Source organism: Mustelus asterias, chromosome 25 (assembly GCF_964213995.1).
Source record: "Mustelus asterias chromosome 25, sMusAst1.hap1.1, whole genome shotgun sequence".
NCBI lineage: Eukaryota > Metazoa > Chordata > Chondrichthyes > Carcharhiniformes > Triakidae > Mustelus > Mustelus asterias.
Window position 1 is genome coordinate 30,912,196 of NC_135825.1, and position 16,305 is coordinate 30,928,500.

The 16,305-nt window shown below is 42.2% G+C and overlaps 1 protein-coding gene across 2 annotated transcripts in view; it reads right to left on the reverse strand.

Annotated features, from left to right (window-relative positions):
- Positions 1-16,305, reverse strand: part of lmod1b (leiomodin 1b (smooth muscle)) — a 49,908-nt gene that overhangs the window by 2,818 nt on the left and 30,785 nt on the right. For both annotated transcript variants that reach the window (XM_078242310.1, XM_078242309.1), the window contains exon 2: positions 11,905-13,311. In XM_078242310.1, the coding sequence (XP_078098436.1) occupies positions 11,905-13,311 (1,407 nt within the window). The remainder of the gene's footprint in view (positions 1-11,904; positions 13,312-16,305) is intronic.

The window sequence follows — 16,305 nt, forward strand, 5'->3', positions numbered from 1 at the left end:
TCTCTTGCGAGGGTACCTCAGAGTGGTGATGCCCTCTTGTTCTTGCAACCTCAGCAGTGACCATCTCCCTCAGTAGTGCTGCTCAGGCTGCAGAGCTGTTGCCCCATTGATTGGGCCAGCAATGCAGAGAACCAAACTGCTGTCCAGAATAGAGGCCACTACTGGAAAGACTGTCACTGTGGACCCTCTGCTACCCACATGGGCTGAGGACCTGCATATTGTCCCAGTGACAGGAATTATCCCCGCCAGTAAAATTCCAGCCAATAATTATACAAATGTGATCAATGATGCATATTCGGAGTGGGTACAAGTCAGTAATCTTACTGAGGATGTTAAGATTGTGTAATAAACCATAAGTGTAAACTTTAAATATCTTATTTCATTATCTAAACCCCAAAATGAGATCAATTTCTTGTAATCACTCTTGTATTTTTATAATAATTAGACTGAAATTGCTTGGGCAATTTAATTCTGTTTCTACTATTTTGCCATAAGTTAATACATTGATTGTTGTCCACAGCCAGTTGTTTGAAGCATTTCTTACAAGGTTATGCGCTGACTGAAGATTTTACCATTATGGCATTTAGCCTGTTTAGCCTTCATTGTCTGGCTGTGAGGTCCTCTCAGATCCTCTACCTGAGTGTAGTCCATACAAGTCCAAACGCCGGTTTCTTGAGGTAAATGAGTGCCCCGAAACACAAGGAGCAAATTGAAGCTGGACAATCAGAATGCCTCCTCCCACTTTTTTTTAGCAATACTTCTTTACTCGTACTCCATGCTACCATTTATAAAACTCAATCCTGTTCACCGTTTACGGCTGTATGTTCAATGGTTCCTTGAGACAATGCTCTTTTATTTTTGAAAAAAGGGGGTGAGATTCACCAATCTTGTTCACTTGTGCCCCACTGCCAGCGAGAATGGAGAATTTGACACCCAGCCAAACTGCAGCGGCACCGGAGAATCCCAGTCGCGGATGAGTTCAGAGGTTTCCGACAAAGATTTTTCAACTTTCAACTGATGGAAATTTTGCAATTTGAACTGAGACAGAGCAAACTGCTTAAACATGCAAGGCCACATTCCAAGATGAAAGTGCAATACCGACAAATCACCCTCAAGAAAGTGTGAAGACAGAGACATTTCCTGTAATCCAGAAACCCATCAAAACTCGCAACTAAGGAAGAAACTTTGAAAATGCAAAGGACTGGATATTGAAATGTGGCTGCCATGGATAGACCAACCCCAAAGCTCTTGGAAACACACAATGGGTGAAGTATTTCAAGGCAAAGTTGACCAGCCACTAGAGAGAGGTTGCAAATGATTCAGATGGTGTCAAGGAAGTCTTCGGCAGAGGAAACAGACTTAAGGCTGCTCTATCTCCCCTTCTCTCTTTTGGAATAACAGTGTTGCTCTATTTGAAAAGCCAACTCTACCACAAACCTACCAGCAAATCAAGATTATATATTAATTATATCATCTTCTACATTTGACAGCATCCAAGGAACCAGCGAAACTAAATTGACCATAGCAGCTAAAATCTATGCCTCAAGGACAATCAAAGGAGATTTAACTGTAGATTATTTTCCTGTTTTTTTATTGGATTCTAACTGCACTTATTTCTGGTGTGTGTTGGGGGTTGGGGAGAATAACTGCGTGAGGGACAAGTGCTTGACACCATTATTATTTTTTTAAGGTTAATGAATTTGACTCAAGAAAACTTTGTTTGATTGGCTACTTGTTGCTCACAGCTTAAATCGTTAAATACTTTCTGATTAGGAAAAGGCATATTCTTATGAAAAAGAAACTTAAACCTCTGTTGTGACCAATCAAGGAGATTGTTACCCTGCTGTAACAATGGTAGCATATCAGTTTCTTTGTGAGAGAACACAATATAATAATCAACTAGAAAGTCATAAAATGGCTATATAATTAGGAAAAAATACCATTCATTCTATTGTAGTTTGGTAGTAGGCTCTTTTGCCAGTTAATCTCACAGCTAATAGTTAATACTATGCATTATGATCACTAGGATGGCCAAATGAAATCTGTTACCAAAAGAAATCTGTTAAGTTATTGTGCAGTTCAGTCGAAGAGGATGGGGCTTTCTATAAAATGTGCATGAGAAATCCTGTTTTGGGTCACTTGACTGTTGCTGCTTTGTCAGTCGTAGGCTTCTAAAACAAATTCTTAATTTTGCTGCTGTTTACAGTATTTAATTTCAAAGTTATTTATTGTGTTGTAAATTGGATGTTATTGCGATCAGACGTAAATACCTTCTGGTAGGCTATTCTTTAAGGTGTGTTAAAATTACTACATCTGCCCACACAAGGAAACATTCCATGTTTTAAATTGCAGAAATGCCTTGATTTTCCTTCCGGGGTCGGTGGTGCAGATCACTGCCAGCTCTATGTCTTCACTATCTCACTTAACCTTTTCATTGCTTTTGAGTTGTCACACTACTTCTCCAGAATCTAATCTTGGATGCGCCAGAATTTCTTCCAGTTAAACATTGAAAAGACCAAAAACTTTGGGCTGAAATTTTCCCTCTTGACGCTGAGTAAAAATGTGCCGGGAGGATGAAATGAGAGGCTACATTTTTATACTTTCTCCACTGATTTCCCCCACCTGCCATTTTTGCTGGGTTAGTAAAAGTGGCGGGTCACCACCTGATGTTCGCTTAAAGTGACATTGTTGGGTTAGCTATTGAAATCCCTGCTCCAATATTAATTTTCCTTGCTATTTTCATGGAAGCAGGTGGGTTCCTGAAGGCCGTGAAAACCACACCAGTTAAGTCAGTCCATGAACCTTGGGGAAAACCTGCTGTGGTGCCATGATCCTTTTGACAAGTAAATTTAAGTGCTCTTGCCAACTTTAACTGTGATCATGTAATGGTGTATGATGATTAAAGTATGTTTTCAATGCAGTTATTGATCATAGGGTTCTCTCCTTAAGAGAGACCATTAAATTGACCAGTGCTACGCAAGGGTTCAGATGCATTGAAGTCATTTATCATCGAATTGTTATATCATAGAATCCCTACAGTGCAGAAGGAGGCCATTCAGCTCATCAAGCCTGTACCAACAACAATCCTACCCAGGCCCTATCCCTGTAACCCCACATAATTACCCTGCTAGTCCCCCTGACACTAAGGACAATTTAGCATGTCCAATCAACCTAACCCACACATCTTTGGACTGTGGGAGGAAACTGCAGCACCCAGAAGAAACCCACACAAACACAGGGAGAATGTGCAAACTCCACACAGTCACCCGAGGCCGGAATTGAACCCGGGTCCCTGGCACAGTGAGGCAGCAATGCTAACCACTGTGCCACCATGCTGCCCAATCCTTTGTGAGGATTTTATCTAGTGCATAAAGTCCTCTTCTGCATTCTACAATATGGAGAATCTGATATGACTGTATATAAGGGATCCTATGGTTTGATTTTCACATTTATTTAATGTCCTAACATCTGTTGAGCCTTTGAATTGTTCTTCAGTATCCACAAGGTACAGAACCAATAAGCCACCTAATAACACTGGCAAGACTTTGAAATGCCCATTGGAAAAAGACAACAATCAGGCATTCAACATTCCTTTTTAAAACATTACCCCTCTTACATTCTCATAAAAATTGTAAATCAAATGCAGCAAGTGAAAATCTCATTGGAGAAACATTTAATCAACTTAACATCTCTCAATTTTGACCAAATAAACACTTTAGGCATTGAAAAACGACTTCAAAGAAAGATAAGCTCATAAAGTGTAAATCAAAGCTAGCAGGCCCATTCAAGCTGTGTAAACACCACCCTATCAACTGAAATAAACAGAGAATGCTGTTAAAAACTCAGCAGGTCTGGTAGCACCTGAGAGAGAAAACAGAGTTAATGTTTCGAGTCTATCAATTGAGGTCATTAGTGAATCTTGGAGCTCTGCCAAGTTTACATAATGAGGCCATCTGGCAAAACAGATGTCTTGCCAGCTGTTCTGCTGATACAGTTCACTCCCAAATCCTTTGTGTGCCAATCAAGTTAATATAGGCCAGAAAACTCCATCCTAATCCGCTTCGTCCTTGTTCGCGGCTGGGATTCTCTGGTGCCACTGACATTGAATGGAGTTTTGGCCGGAACACCAAATTCTCCGTTCTCACTTGCAGTGAGGTGGGCACGGACGCGATTAGAGAATCCTGCCCATATACACTATCATCAGATTTGTGCTTTCATGAGCATTGTCACTGTAATGTTTGATTTTCCACATTTCTGCACCTTGTAATAGTAACATGATCTTACCATATGATATTCACAATGGAGGTGCAGATGAAATTTGTCATGCTCCGTGATGTGACGATGATAAAACAATGAATTTCACACCCATGGAGGGGAATTGAGATAATAAAAACATGTTATTGGGCGGATCCCAAACTTCTTCCTGTCTGTCAAAACATTTTGATCTTTCTAATGTCGATGGTGCAAAAATGGCAGGTGGGGGAAATCAGTGGGGAAAGTATCTCATTTCATCCTCCCGGCACATTTTTACTCAGCGTCAAGAGGGAAAATTTCAGCCCAAAGTTTTTGGTCTTTTCAATGTTTAACTGGAAGAAATTCTGGCGCATCCAAGATTAGATTCTGGAGAAGTAGTGTGACAACTCAAAAGCAATGAAAAGGTTAAGTGAGATAGTGAAGACATAGAGCTGGCAGTGATCTGCACCACCAACTGTTAAACAAGCAATTCTTGACCCTCGAATGTTGTAGTTCTAACTTTGATCTGCTCTCCTTTCATAAGTGGCTTATCATTGGGAGCACAAGATCTACTTTATCTAGTTTATCCTACATTGGATCATCCTAAAAGGCATTATCGTCAGCAAACCTGATATGGCAAATTAAATTTTGACTGACCCTGATGGGAGACTGGAACTGACTCTGGTTTGTGACATATAAAAATACATTTTGTGGGATCATCCATTATTTGCTGCAAAATAGAGCTCAGAAAGGCATGCTGCAAGAACGCAGCCCTGCCCGACCCCACTGCAGATGTTAAGTGGTTCTGAAAGGGCATCATGTACACACATTTTTTCAGTATACCATCATGTAGTTGCAAAGCAACCAAACATACTTTTCCAGACATCTCATATTACGATGACAGTTTTCACAATCCGGGTCAGCTATCTATGTTCAATGCTTTTGGCACGTCAAAAAAGACAGAGATCATGTTCTGTTCATCATTTTTCTTGCAGTTAGTTGACCCACAACTAATAAGTTAACTGCACTTCTCTCCCCCACTTTCTGTTTAGCTGCAATAATTGATGGACTATGCTTTATTTTCAAGTTAAAGAAAGTAGAAGTGTGAGTACATTGGAATAGTTAAATCTGGAGCAATGGAAGAAATTTTGAACAGAAGTTGTTCCACCAATGATCTGTCTAAGGCATTTTCTGACATAATTCTTCTCCAAATCACAGTTTTGCTTTTCTCTTTTCAGTTCTCCAAAACAACTTCCCATTTCTCAATTGCTTTAGAAATAACTTTCTTTATTTCTCTCATGTTTTTTTTACTTCGATCAGCCCTTCTAACACATCTTCCGACATCCCATTCCCTCTCAGCATTTGGCCAATCCAATTCATTTGCCTATTTTCATAACATTAATAAAATTATGTCCTTTGTGTAGCATCATACACCTCTTCATTGTCTTTCTTGTCTATCCACTATACTTTCTCCATGCAGCTCCAGGCTGGGGGTTATCAACTGCAGCTAACTCAAGAACTGAGAAAGATTCTTTATATTTAATTCATGCAAAGTTGTTCATCTTTAAAATATGTTTTAACCATGTCAGAAAACATTGCATTTGATTTGATACCCAGAAATGCAAATGGAAACCATTTTCTAATTCAAGTGGCTTCAAAATCTAAGTAAATCATCGATTTATTTGCAGCATAGGAGAAGGCCAATCGGCCCATCAATTCCAAGCGAGCTCTCTGTAGAGCAATCCGGTCAGTACCATTTCCCCGGATCATGCCCTGTGGCCTTGCACGTTTGTTTCCTTCAAGTACCCATCCAATTCCCTTTTGAAATCATTAGTCACCCCTGCTTCCACAAAACTTGTGAACAACAAGTTCCAGGTCGTTACCACTCACTGCGTGAAAAGTTCTTCCTCACGTTTCCCCATATTTCTTTCCAAGTAGCTTAAATTTGTGTCCCCTACTCCTTTTACCATCAATTAATGGGAACAGTTTTTCCTTGTCTATCTTATTCCAACCTTTCATAATCTCTATCAAATTTTCCCTCAACCTCCTTTGCTCCAAGGAGAACAACCCTAGCTTCTCCAATCTAGCATTGTTGCTAAAATCCTCTAACCCTGGAACGATTCTGGTGAATCTCCTTTGTATCCTCTCACATCCCTTCTAAAGTTTGGTGGTCACATTCCAAATGACAATCTACAATTTTGAGAGTAATTCCTATGGGGACATCAGCATTAAGACCCCCCTCTCCCACACTGGTATTGTAGGTAGTTATGTTTTGTGCAGGAATTTTTGACTGTGGCCAGAAAGGGGAGAACTAAGTCAGGCTCCAAATGCTGCTTTCGCTAACCATCTTCAAAGAGCCATAGAATCCCTCCAGTGCAAAAGGAGGCTATTCGGCCCATTGCGCAACAACAATTAGCCTCTAATTTACCTCAGGCATTCTGTTCATTTACAAGTTGCTGTGATTGTTGGACAAACTCTTAGTCACAACTAGAACTCACACTGACCGACTTAGAGCACATTCCCACAATAAAACATTTTGTGGCCTTAAGTGCAAGGCCATTTATGCAGCTCTACTTTAACAACAGCCAGTGAACCTTTAGGCAACTTGTTTCACTCAATTGGAAAATGCCATCAAGTCACAAATGTTTCCGTTACTTCTAAATAATAGCCTGTGTGTTTCACAGGATAATGATCCCGTTATTATGGAACAGTACATCTTCCAATTTAACTGTGAGCACTTTGAAATTAATGGAATTGGCCTGACCCATAACATTTCTAGGAACAAGATTTTGGAGTCTGGACTCCAAATAACTGGACTCTTCAAGCATGTAGCTGGTGTTTAACTGAAGTAATAACTCTTTCCTGTCACTCCTTTCAGTGGTACTGCTCTCACTTCTATTCTTAGCTATCCAATTATTACCAGAGCATCTACAGCAATGGCCATTCTTCCTGTCCTCACAGTGTTACCTCTGTAGTTCACCACAAATCTATTCTTTGTGCTCACCTCCTCCTTATCTACATCCTGCTATGTGGCAATATTATTCAAAGACATGGCATCAGCTGCCATGTGTACAATGATGCTCACCTGAAGAAGGGGCTCAGAGCCTCGAAAGCTTGTGTGGCTTTTGCTACCAAATAAACCTGTTGGACTTTAACCTGGTGTTGTTAAACTTCTTACTACAATGATGATACCCAGCTCAACCTCTCCACCACCTCTCTATTACCCATGTAGCTCACGTGGAGCATAAACACTGACTTGGGCCAGTTGTCTGTTCCTGTGCTGTACATCCTATGGAATTCCACAGAAAACCACTTTCGTCCATTTGTTGCTGCTTGTTTCTCCTCCTGACTCTTTCCCTTCTGCTATTTAAACTCTGTCTAGTCAATGCCTTTGTCAGACTGTATGTCCAACATCCAGTTTTAAAGTTATAATTTCCTCTAGTTAATCACTGGAAAGGTCAAAGCCATCAATTTTGGCCCCTGCCACAAACGTCATGCTCTGCCACTGTCTGAGATTGAACCGGATTCTTTACATTCTCAACATTCTCTTTGAGATGAACAGCTGATTCCATATTTCCTCCAGCACAAAAATCCTTTACTTTTGCCTCCATAACATTGCCCTCTGTCACCTCAGCCTGCGTTTTCCTTCTGCTACAATTCTGTTCCATGCCTCTGTCACCTTCAATTTAAGTATAAATCTTGCAATAATCACTTGCCTGGGCCATATTGACTCACCATTCATTTCCCCAGTGCCTCCAATTGTACTTTCTCTAGGTTTATAACCTCCACAGAACTCCTGTGAATTCCAGAACTTTCACTCCCACGTCACCTGGACCCTATCCCTCAGCATTTTGTTCTGTAAACTTCTCTGAATGCTGACCTCCCTTTGACCTACCATCAAAACAATAACTTAGTCCAAGCTTTTGATCATCCCACTTAATGTATCTCCTTCATTGACTTGTGGCCATTATTTTATGATTACACTTTTGTGAAGCCTTTGAATGTTTTCTACATTAAGGGTGCTATATAAATACAGGTCATTGTTATTATTTTATATCAGGATTGAAAAAGTTATAGTTGCAAAAGTTTAGAAATGTATTAGGTACCATTTAGGGCATAAATGCTTTTAGAACAGTTCAGAAATATCAAAAGCAGATATTACTCTATAGCTGATAGCAAATCTAAGCATTTTTTTGTAAAAGATGGATTGGAACTGCTTAAATTTAAGAAAAATGCAAATAGATTAATACAAGCTTATTATACCATAAGCCAGCGTGGCAGGTTATCCCTATGCGGCAGGTAAATCTGTGTTTTTCAAGCACACAGTCAGAAATGCTAAACTTCAGGCTATTGATTCACTGTTAAATTTAATTGGAAGAACTGCAGGAATGTGGGCCGGAATATTTCGGCCATTCATGTCCCGCCGCCATTGCAAGTGAGGACAGAGAATCTGTCGCTCAGCCAGAAAATCCCACCGGTGTGAACAGCCGGAAAATTCCACCCGTTGCCTTGGGAGACCCTCAAGGTTTGGATGGACAAGGCTAAATGTCAGTTAAACTGCAGTTATCTCTTTTTTGTTCCTGTCAACACCTCCAAGCCTCTGTCCTTGAATCTCTCAGTCTCCCTCACTGCCATCTAAAGTAATGTGGGTGATTAACATCTTGCCTGATCTCATGTTCTACTTCCTCCTCCATATCTACTCATTTAATACAACTTCTCCCCATGTGACTCATGGATCAATTGTCTGTCCCTGTGCTGTACATCTAGTGTAATCTCATGGAAAGCCACTTCCTCCCAGCTCTTGTTGCCTGTTTCTGCCGCCAGCTCATCTCTTCTGTCCTTAAATCCCTGTCCAGTCAACACCTTAAATTTCTTCAAGGTTTGATTGATTTCTAGCTGGTTGCATTGTAATAGCTGTTCAGAAGCTTGGATGTTGCCAACCCTTCATTAAGTCCACATCCTCATCATGCCCAACTCCACTAGCTCCCTGTCCCCCAGCAAGACAACTTTAAAATTCTCACCCTTTTTTCCAAATCTCTCTATGGATTTGTCTCAAACTATTGTAATGATTTCCTCTGCCTGACGTCTGCATGTGAATATTCCAAGCTTCACTGTGTCTCCTTTCCTCCTACTGCCCGTAAAATGGCTTCTCATTCAGCTATTACACCCTTTGCATTTTGGTTAGCACTGCTGCCTCATAGCGTCAGGGAACCGGGTTCAATTCAGGTCCCGTGTGACTTTATGTGGAGTTTGCACATTCTCCCCGGCTGTCTCATAGCGCCAGGACCCAGGTTCAATTCTGGCCTTGTGTGACTCGATGTGGAGTTTGCACATTCTCCCCTGCTCTCTCATAGCGCCAGAGACCCGGGTTCAATTCTGACCTGGTGTGACTCTGTGTGGAGCTTGCACATTCTCCCTAGGGGTGATCTTATGAAAACAATTGTTAGTCCAGAACAAGCATGAAAATGGGAGCGTCTCTTGATCTGTTTTTTGGGCTAGTCCAAATCTGCTATCCTCTGCACTTAGAGCAGAAAAAAATCTCAAAATCCATTTCTCACCTATAGGAAGAGAGGGCAGGGCTTAAATCGCTAGAAAGCTGGCAGAGAGCAGCAGAGGGCACCATTGTCCATGCACAGAGCAGAGAGACCTGTCACAGAGCTTTCAGCTTGCCTCCATGGTCTAAACACGGCAACCCCCTCACCACCCGCTGTAGCACGGGGCTCCGTGGCAGATTGACCCCCGCGATGCCCCCCTGGACAGATTGACCCCTCCCTCCCCCACTGATCGTAACTGCAGTGTGTGCAGCGGTCCCCCCCCATCTCTGATCCACCTGCCCCTGGTCTGGCTCTGCCTCCAGTAGGCCCATCCCCCTCAGGTCCCACCTCTGCCTGGTGCCCAGTGGGCAATGCCAGGATGCCAAGCTGACACTGTCAGGTTGGCACTGCCCAAGGGGCACAGCCTCTTGTCCCTGACCTCTGGCTCTACCTGTGAGGACATGACATCTGGTCCCCGTTGAAGGGGACTAGCTGTGATTCTTGTTGGAGAGAACCTCTCCTGGCGAGGCCACAGAGGCAAGTGAGCCCGGACGATTTCGTCCCAGGCTCGCAAATCACACGTAAATTATATTTAAATTAAATTAAAATAATTTATTCAGCCTCACGCTGGAAATGGGCGTGAGGCTGATTGCGCCAGATATCCGGCGCCTGTAAGATCGCGAGAGGCCTGATTTCCCAGCTCTCTCGCAATCTTCCCGGCTTGCCCTGCCTATCGACTGGCAGGGCGCGATGGTAGGATCGCACTCCCCGTGTCAGCATGGGTTTCCTCTGGGTGCTCCAGTTTTCTCCTACAGTCCAAAGATGTGTAGGTTAGGTGGATTGGCCATTCTAAATTGCCCCTTAGTCACCTAGATGTGTAGGTTAGGGGAATTAGGATCTGGGTAAGATGCCCTCTCAGAAAGAGTCAGTCAGACACAATGGGCCGAATGGGCTGATTCGACACTGTGGGGTTTCTATAATTTCTCTCTAATTCTCTAACCGCTTGCCTATTTCTTGCCTCCTCCTTCACTGTTTTCAAAACCACCCTCTAAACCCTCCTGTGGAATTCGCTACCCCAAAGTGCAGTGGATGCTGGAACAGTGAGTAAATTTAAGGAGGAATTAGACAGATTTTTAATTGGTAATGGGTTGAAGGGTTATGGGGAGAAGGAAGGAAAATGGGGATGAGGAGAATATCAGCCATGATTGAATGGCGGAGCAGACTCAATGGGCCGAACGGCCTAATTCTGCTCCTATATCTCATGAACTCCTCTCTGTTCGCTCCTCTTTCAATTCCTCTCCCCTGCCTGCACATTTATCACCTTTTGTATTTCATTCCTCTGACACTTCTTGCATTTGTGGAGCATGATAAAATTGCCATTGTTATTCTCATAGCAGAATAATTAATGACACAAATACATTGAAAGAGTTTCCACAAATTTTATGAGTTCCAGAAAAAAACATGACTTTAAATTTGATCCGTAGTCTTGCTATTCCACATGGTTGCAAAATATTTTACATTTGCTAAATTCTAATTTGAACTCACAACTGGGAGGCACTATCCGCAGATGTTGAATATTAATCTGGGGGTAATGGTAATATAATGGTACTGTCACTGGGCTAGTAATTCAGAGGCTAAAGCTCTGGCAGCACTGATTCAGATCCCACCATGGCAGCTGGTGAAATTCGAATCCAGTTATTAAATCTGGAGTTGAATACTAGTCTCAGTAACAGTGGCCATGCAACTTTCCTTGGTTAGTGAAAATACTCATTTTGTTCACTAATGTCCTTCAGGGAAGGAAATCTGCTGTGCTTACCTAGTCTGGCTTACATGTGTGCTGCCAGATCTTACGAGCCTCAGGCGGGCGAGACGGTAACATTTCAGCATATATCTCCATTTATAAAATAATCATTGAACTTTCTGCATTACATTTGTTCACAGCAACCTCTGAGAATTATCTTAAGGTATAAAACATTGCTTTATAAAACTTCAGTTTATATGGTTTGATGAATGAAACATTCACCTTTTCAGCTTCCATATTTATATATGTTGTCCAGGCACTTATCATTTTACACTGCCTCCTAGAAATCCAAATGTAAAATCTACCAGTAAACAACATAGGAAACTAATTATGTACCTTCCTTAAACTTTTCACAGTGCTCCCTCGAATGGCAGCCAGGAGCTGATCTCGTGAATTTTGTTCTTGAGCTGGTGGTCTATCTTCCAACTTTCTTTCAGATACAGGTGTCAAGGAATTTCTTAGCTTCATGGTCTCTTCATGTTGTTCTCCAGTCCTCTTACTTAGTGATTTATGGTTGTGTGGCACAGAGTTGGCTTTTTCGGGCAGGGCTGGGGGAGGAGGAGGAGGGGGAGCAGGTGGTGATGCATGAGTTGCAGCCTTCTTTGGGGTTGGCTTCGGGGATGACCATGGTGAACCTCTCGGAGAGGATTGTGGAGAAGGTTTGGGCGACTTTTGCATGCCAGGTGTCTTTGGGACTTCAAGCCCTTGCTTTTTGTCTCCAGTTTGACCCTGCCTTTGCTCCTGTAAACGCTTTTGTCTTTGTTTGTCCATGTTTCTACTTAGTAGGTTGGTCACAGTCATGCGTGGCCCTGCCAACTCAAAATGGTAGCCCAGTTTGAGAAGAGTTGTGTTTTCCTTTAGAAGTTTGGCAATATCCATCTCAACTTGTCCTCCAAATATGTGACGCTGATTGTGGAATCGGAACTCTGTCAGGACATTATTCTGTTGCAAAGCTCTCATGATGGCAATGACGCCTTTGCCAGAGATGTAGTTGGATTCCAGATTGAGGTTCGTTATGCTCTTGTTTATCCTCAGCACACCGGCAACAGCGAAAGCAACATGGTCATCAGCATGAGTATTGGCAAAGCTAAAGGTCTTCACCACAGTGTTTTCCTTCAGCGCATCAGCAAAACGTATTAAGATATCATTGGTCATTCTCTCCGCGTTATTTAAGTTCACCTCAGTTAATTCGGGATCGTTACTCCTGACTTTTTCTATTGGTTCATCGTAAATGGTCGATGTTGCTGGTTGTGTTTCTGAAACTTTTGGTTGTTTCTTCTCCTCCTGGTTTTGTGTGCTGGGTGAATCTTTACATTTTGTTGAACAGCATTTGCTAGAGTTTGTCACAGAAGTGCCGGAGCAGTTTTCACTGCTCTTAATGTCTTTTGTCTCACTCTTTGTTTTGGAGCATTTTTCCTCTTTGATGATTTCCCTTGGTGTTTCTTCTTTAGGTTGAATCAACTTCTCTTCTTTTCCCTTTCCCTTCATCTCCCTGCTCTTCTCTTTCTCCTCTTTATCTTTCCCTTTCACCTCTTTGCTCTTCGGCCTTTCCTCTACCTCATTGCCCTTGATGTCTTTGATCTTTGTGCTATCCTCATTTTTCTCCTTTCTTTCGTTTTTTCCCTTTGTTTTAGCAGTTTCTTCACATTTTTTCGTGTTTTCACTGCCCAGCTCCTTAACTGCTTTATTTTCAAATTCATTGGATGTGGATTGCTTACATAATTCATCTGGGGTTTGTCCTTCCTAAAGGAAAGGAAATGGATATGCGAAAGATTAAGGAATTAATAAATATTGCTATTAAACTTTTGCTGTTTACTCAAACTTCCTATACTTTAAAATGGTAAAAGAAAGTAACTGGTGAAATTTAGAATGTTTCTATGACAATAATGATGATATTCTGGCCTCAAATTTGACCTTGGATCAGTATTGGACAGGTGGGTTTTCAGTTCAGTTTGCAGCCAAAAACAGACCCAGATTATTTTAATTGCTGGGTTTCATTGTAATCTCAATTGTGAATTTGCAGCTTGGTTGCTTGACTTGTCCAATAGCAATTAATGGCAGATTGGCCAGATACCTAATTAGAGCAGGAATTTACCTCTTGAATTGACATTTCAATTTTGTTACTGTGGTGTTGGAAGAAGAATCATCTATGAGATGATTGATAGACAAGTTTTATAGTTCTCTAAAGCCTTCCTGGAGTTGCTATTGAAGAGGTGAAGATGATGAGGAGGAGTGTCAAGAAGGGTTGCCATATACCCTTCCTGCACCAGAGATGGAAGGAAGTTCCAGAGATTGCCAGTTTCAATTGTGCAGGATCAGTTTTAATGACCTCACTAGAGTAGCAAAGATAAGCATCACTCTTTATTCATTCCTATCTCTAGTGAACACATAGCAAAAAATGTTCAATCCTTCCCAGCTCTCTCAACAATTCCCTTCCCTCCATCACCTTTTTTCACCACCAAACACAAAACCACATTGAAGCAACACCTCTCATTCTCATCACAAACACCTCTTCCAAAGCAAAATACTGTGGATGCTCTGACGAAGGGTCATCCTGACTCGAAACGTTGGCTCCATTCTCTCTCCACAGATGCTGTCAGACCTGCTGAGATTTTCTAGCATTTTCTGTCACCTCTTCCTTGTTCCCTTCACATCAACTACTAACACCATTCTTCTCACTGACTAGGCTCTACACAATCATTATATACTTCCAGGATTTTTTCTTCACTTCATATTCCATATACTTGCTTTCCATTCAACAGCTCTCAGCCTGCTTGTGTCATCTATTTCTGAGAATATATCCTACTAGCGCTTTGCCCCAACATGCCCACATTGTCCTCAGCATCCAGGCATGAACTCTTGCCCACTCTTTCTGCAGGACAAAACAGTGCACACTAATCATGACTGACCCAACATTGTACTTACTGTAGCTGTGCACTACAGACTGGAATTTCTCCTGTTGAAGTGGCTTTGAGGTACCAATTATGTAGTTATTACATAGTTGGGTACCAATTGAAATCTACTTATCAGGTTAAAATCAGGACAAAATGGAAAGAGAATAGCAAGTAGATTCATCCAATTTTAATTGTTTATGCAGCACCTTGTTCCTGTTGGGCAATAGGGTTAAAATCAGACTCTACCAGAGTCACACCACTCTTTTTATAACCAGGGAGTTAATGGACTTGTAACATCAACAACTTCCATTTATATAGCTTTTTTAACATGGCAAAAGGTTGCAGTTATTAGTGATAGGATCTTATTATTCTGTGGTCAGTGGAAATCCCATTTTAAACAGTACTCATTCAAATATTAACTTGGCACTGTTGGGCGCACCCTTGGGTAGAATTTCCCAACATAGTCCCTGGCCAAATGGCAGGACTACTTGCAGGTTAGGAACCTGAATGATGAAGCAGTGGGCTTTGCCAAGGTTCTTTGACTGAGCCACGATATTTGCATCCTACCTTTGCATTCCCCAACTAATTAGGGAATGTGGGAAGGATGGCATGTTGGAGCTGTCAAAGGAAAGATTTCCAATCAAAGGGACCATGGCATGGGTTACACTGACTCACCTGCACTTGGGATATTGGGACTGCAACAACCCACAGGAATGATGAGAGATCTGGGAAGACTGCTCTCCAGGTCTTTCACTCTTACCTGGAGATTCCGCTGTGGGATCGCAGTGAGGTGAATATTCTCAAGGACATGAGGAGGTTGTCAGTGTCACCAATCAACCAGGCATGGAGGGAAGTGGCTGAGGAAGTCAGCAGCAGAAAGGTGGTCACTCCAAGCTGGAGGACCTCCAGGACATCAGGAGGGTAAGAAAGGTGAGTGACAGAACAATTCTATGCGCACACTGTGCCTTGTCCAGCATTCACCTGCATTGCACTCCTCAGAACAACCCACCTTGCAGCTCCACTCATTCCTCTCTCTTCAGGCATCTCACATCCTCATCTGAGGAGCCAATGCTCACCCTCATCCACAGCCTTGTGCCCCCTTGCACCTGTGCGACACAGCTTCCACATCCACAAATGTTGCCCTTTCCTTATCTCCACAGAAGATGTTACGATCACTCAGACCTCTCTCCTTGTGGAATTTGAATCCACCCATCTCTAGTCTCAGAGAAAAATGTGCTAATATTTAAAGCAAAGCTGACAAAAGTACACAATACCTGAATGCTCCTAGCCGCAGATTAAAAATAAGCCCCAAATAAATGACAAAGTAGGATTAGTGACATCTGATTAAAATGAACCCGCATCAGTGGTTAGCACTGCTGCCTCTCAGCGTCAGAGAGCCGGGTTCGATTCTGGCCTTGGGTGACTGCCTGCTTGGAGTTTTTACAGTCTCCCGGTGTTTGTGTGGATTTTCTCTGGGTTCTCTGGTTTCCTCCCATAATCCAAAGATGTGCAGGTTAGTTGGATTGGCTGTGCTAAATTGCTCCTTAGCGTCCCAAAATGTGTACATTTGGTTGATTAGCCATGCTTAATGTGTGGAGATACAGGGATAGCGTGTGTGTGGTGATGGTGGGGGGGAGGAGGCATGGTAATGGCATGGGGGGGTTATGGGTACAGGCGTGGGCCTGGCTAAGATACTCTTTCGGAGAGTCACTGCAGATTTGAGGGGCCAAATGGCCTCCTTCCGCACTGTAAGTATTCCTGTCCCAAATAATTTTTCAGCTACACCAGGGTTTTTAAAAGATGCTGCAGATTTATTGAATCTGAAAAGATGGCTTTAGGTTTT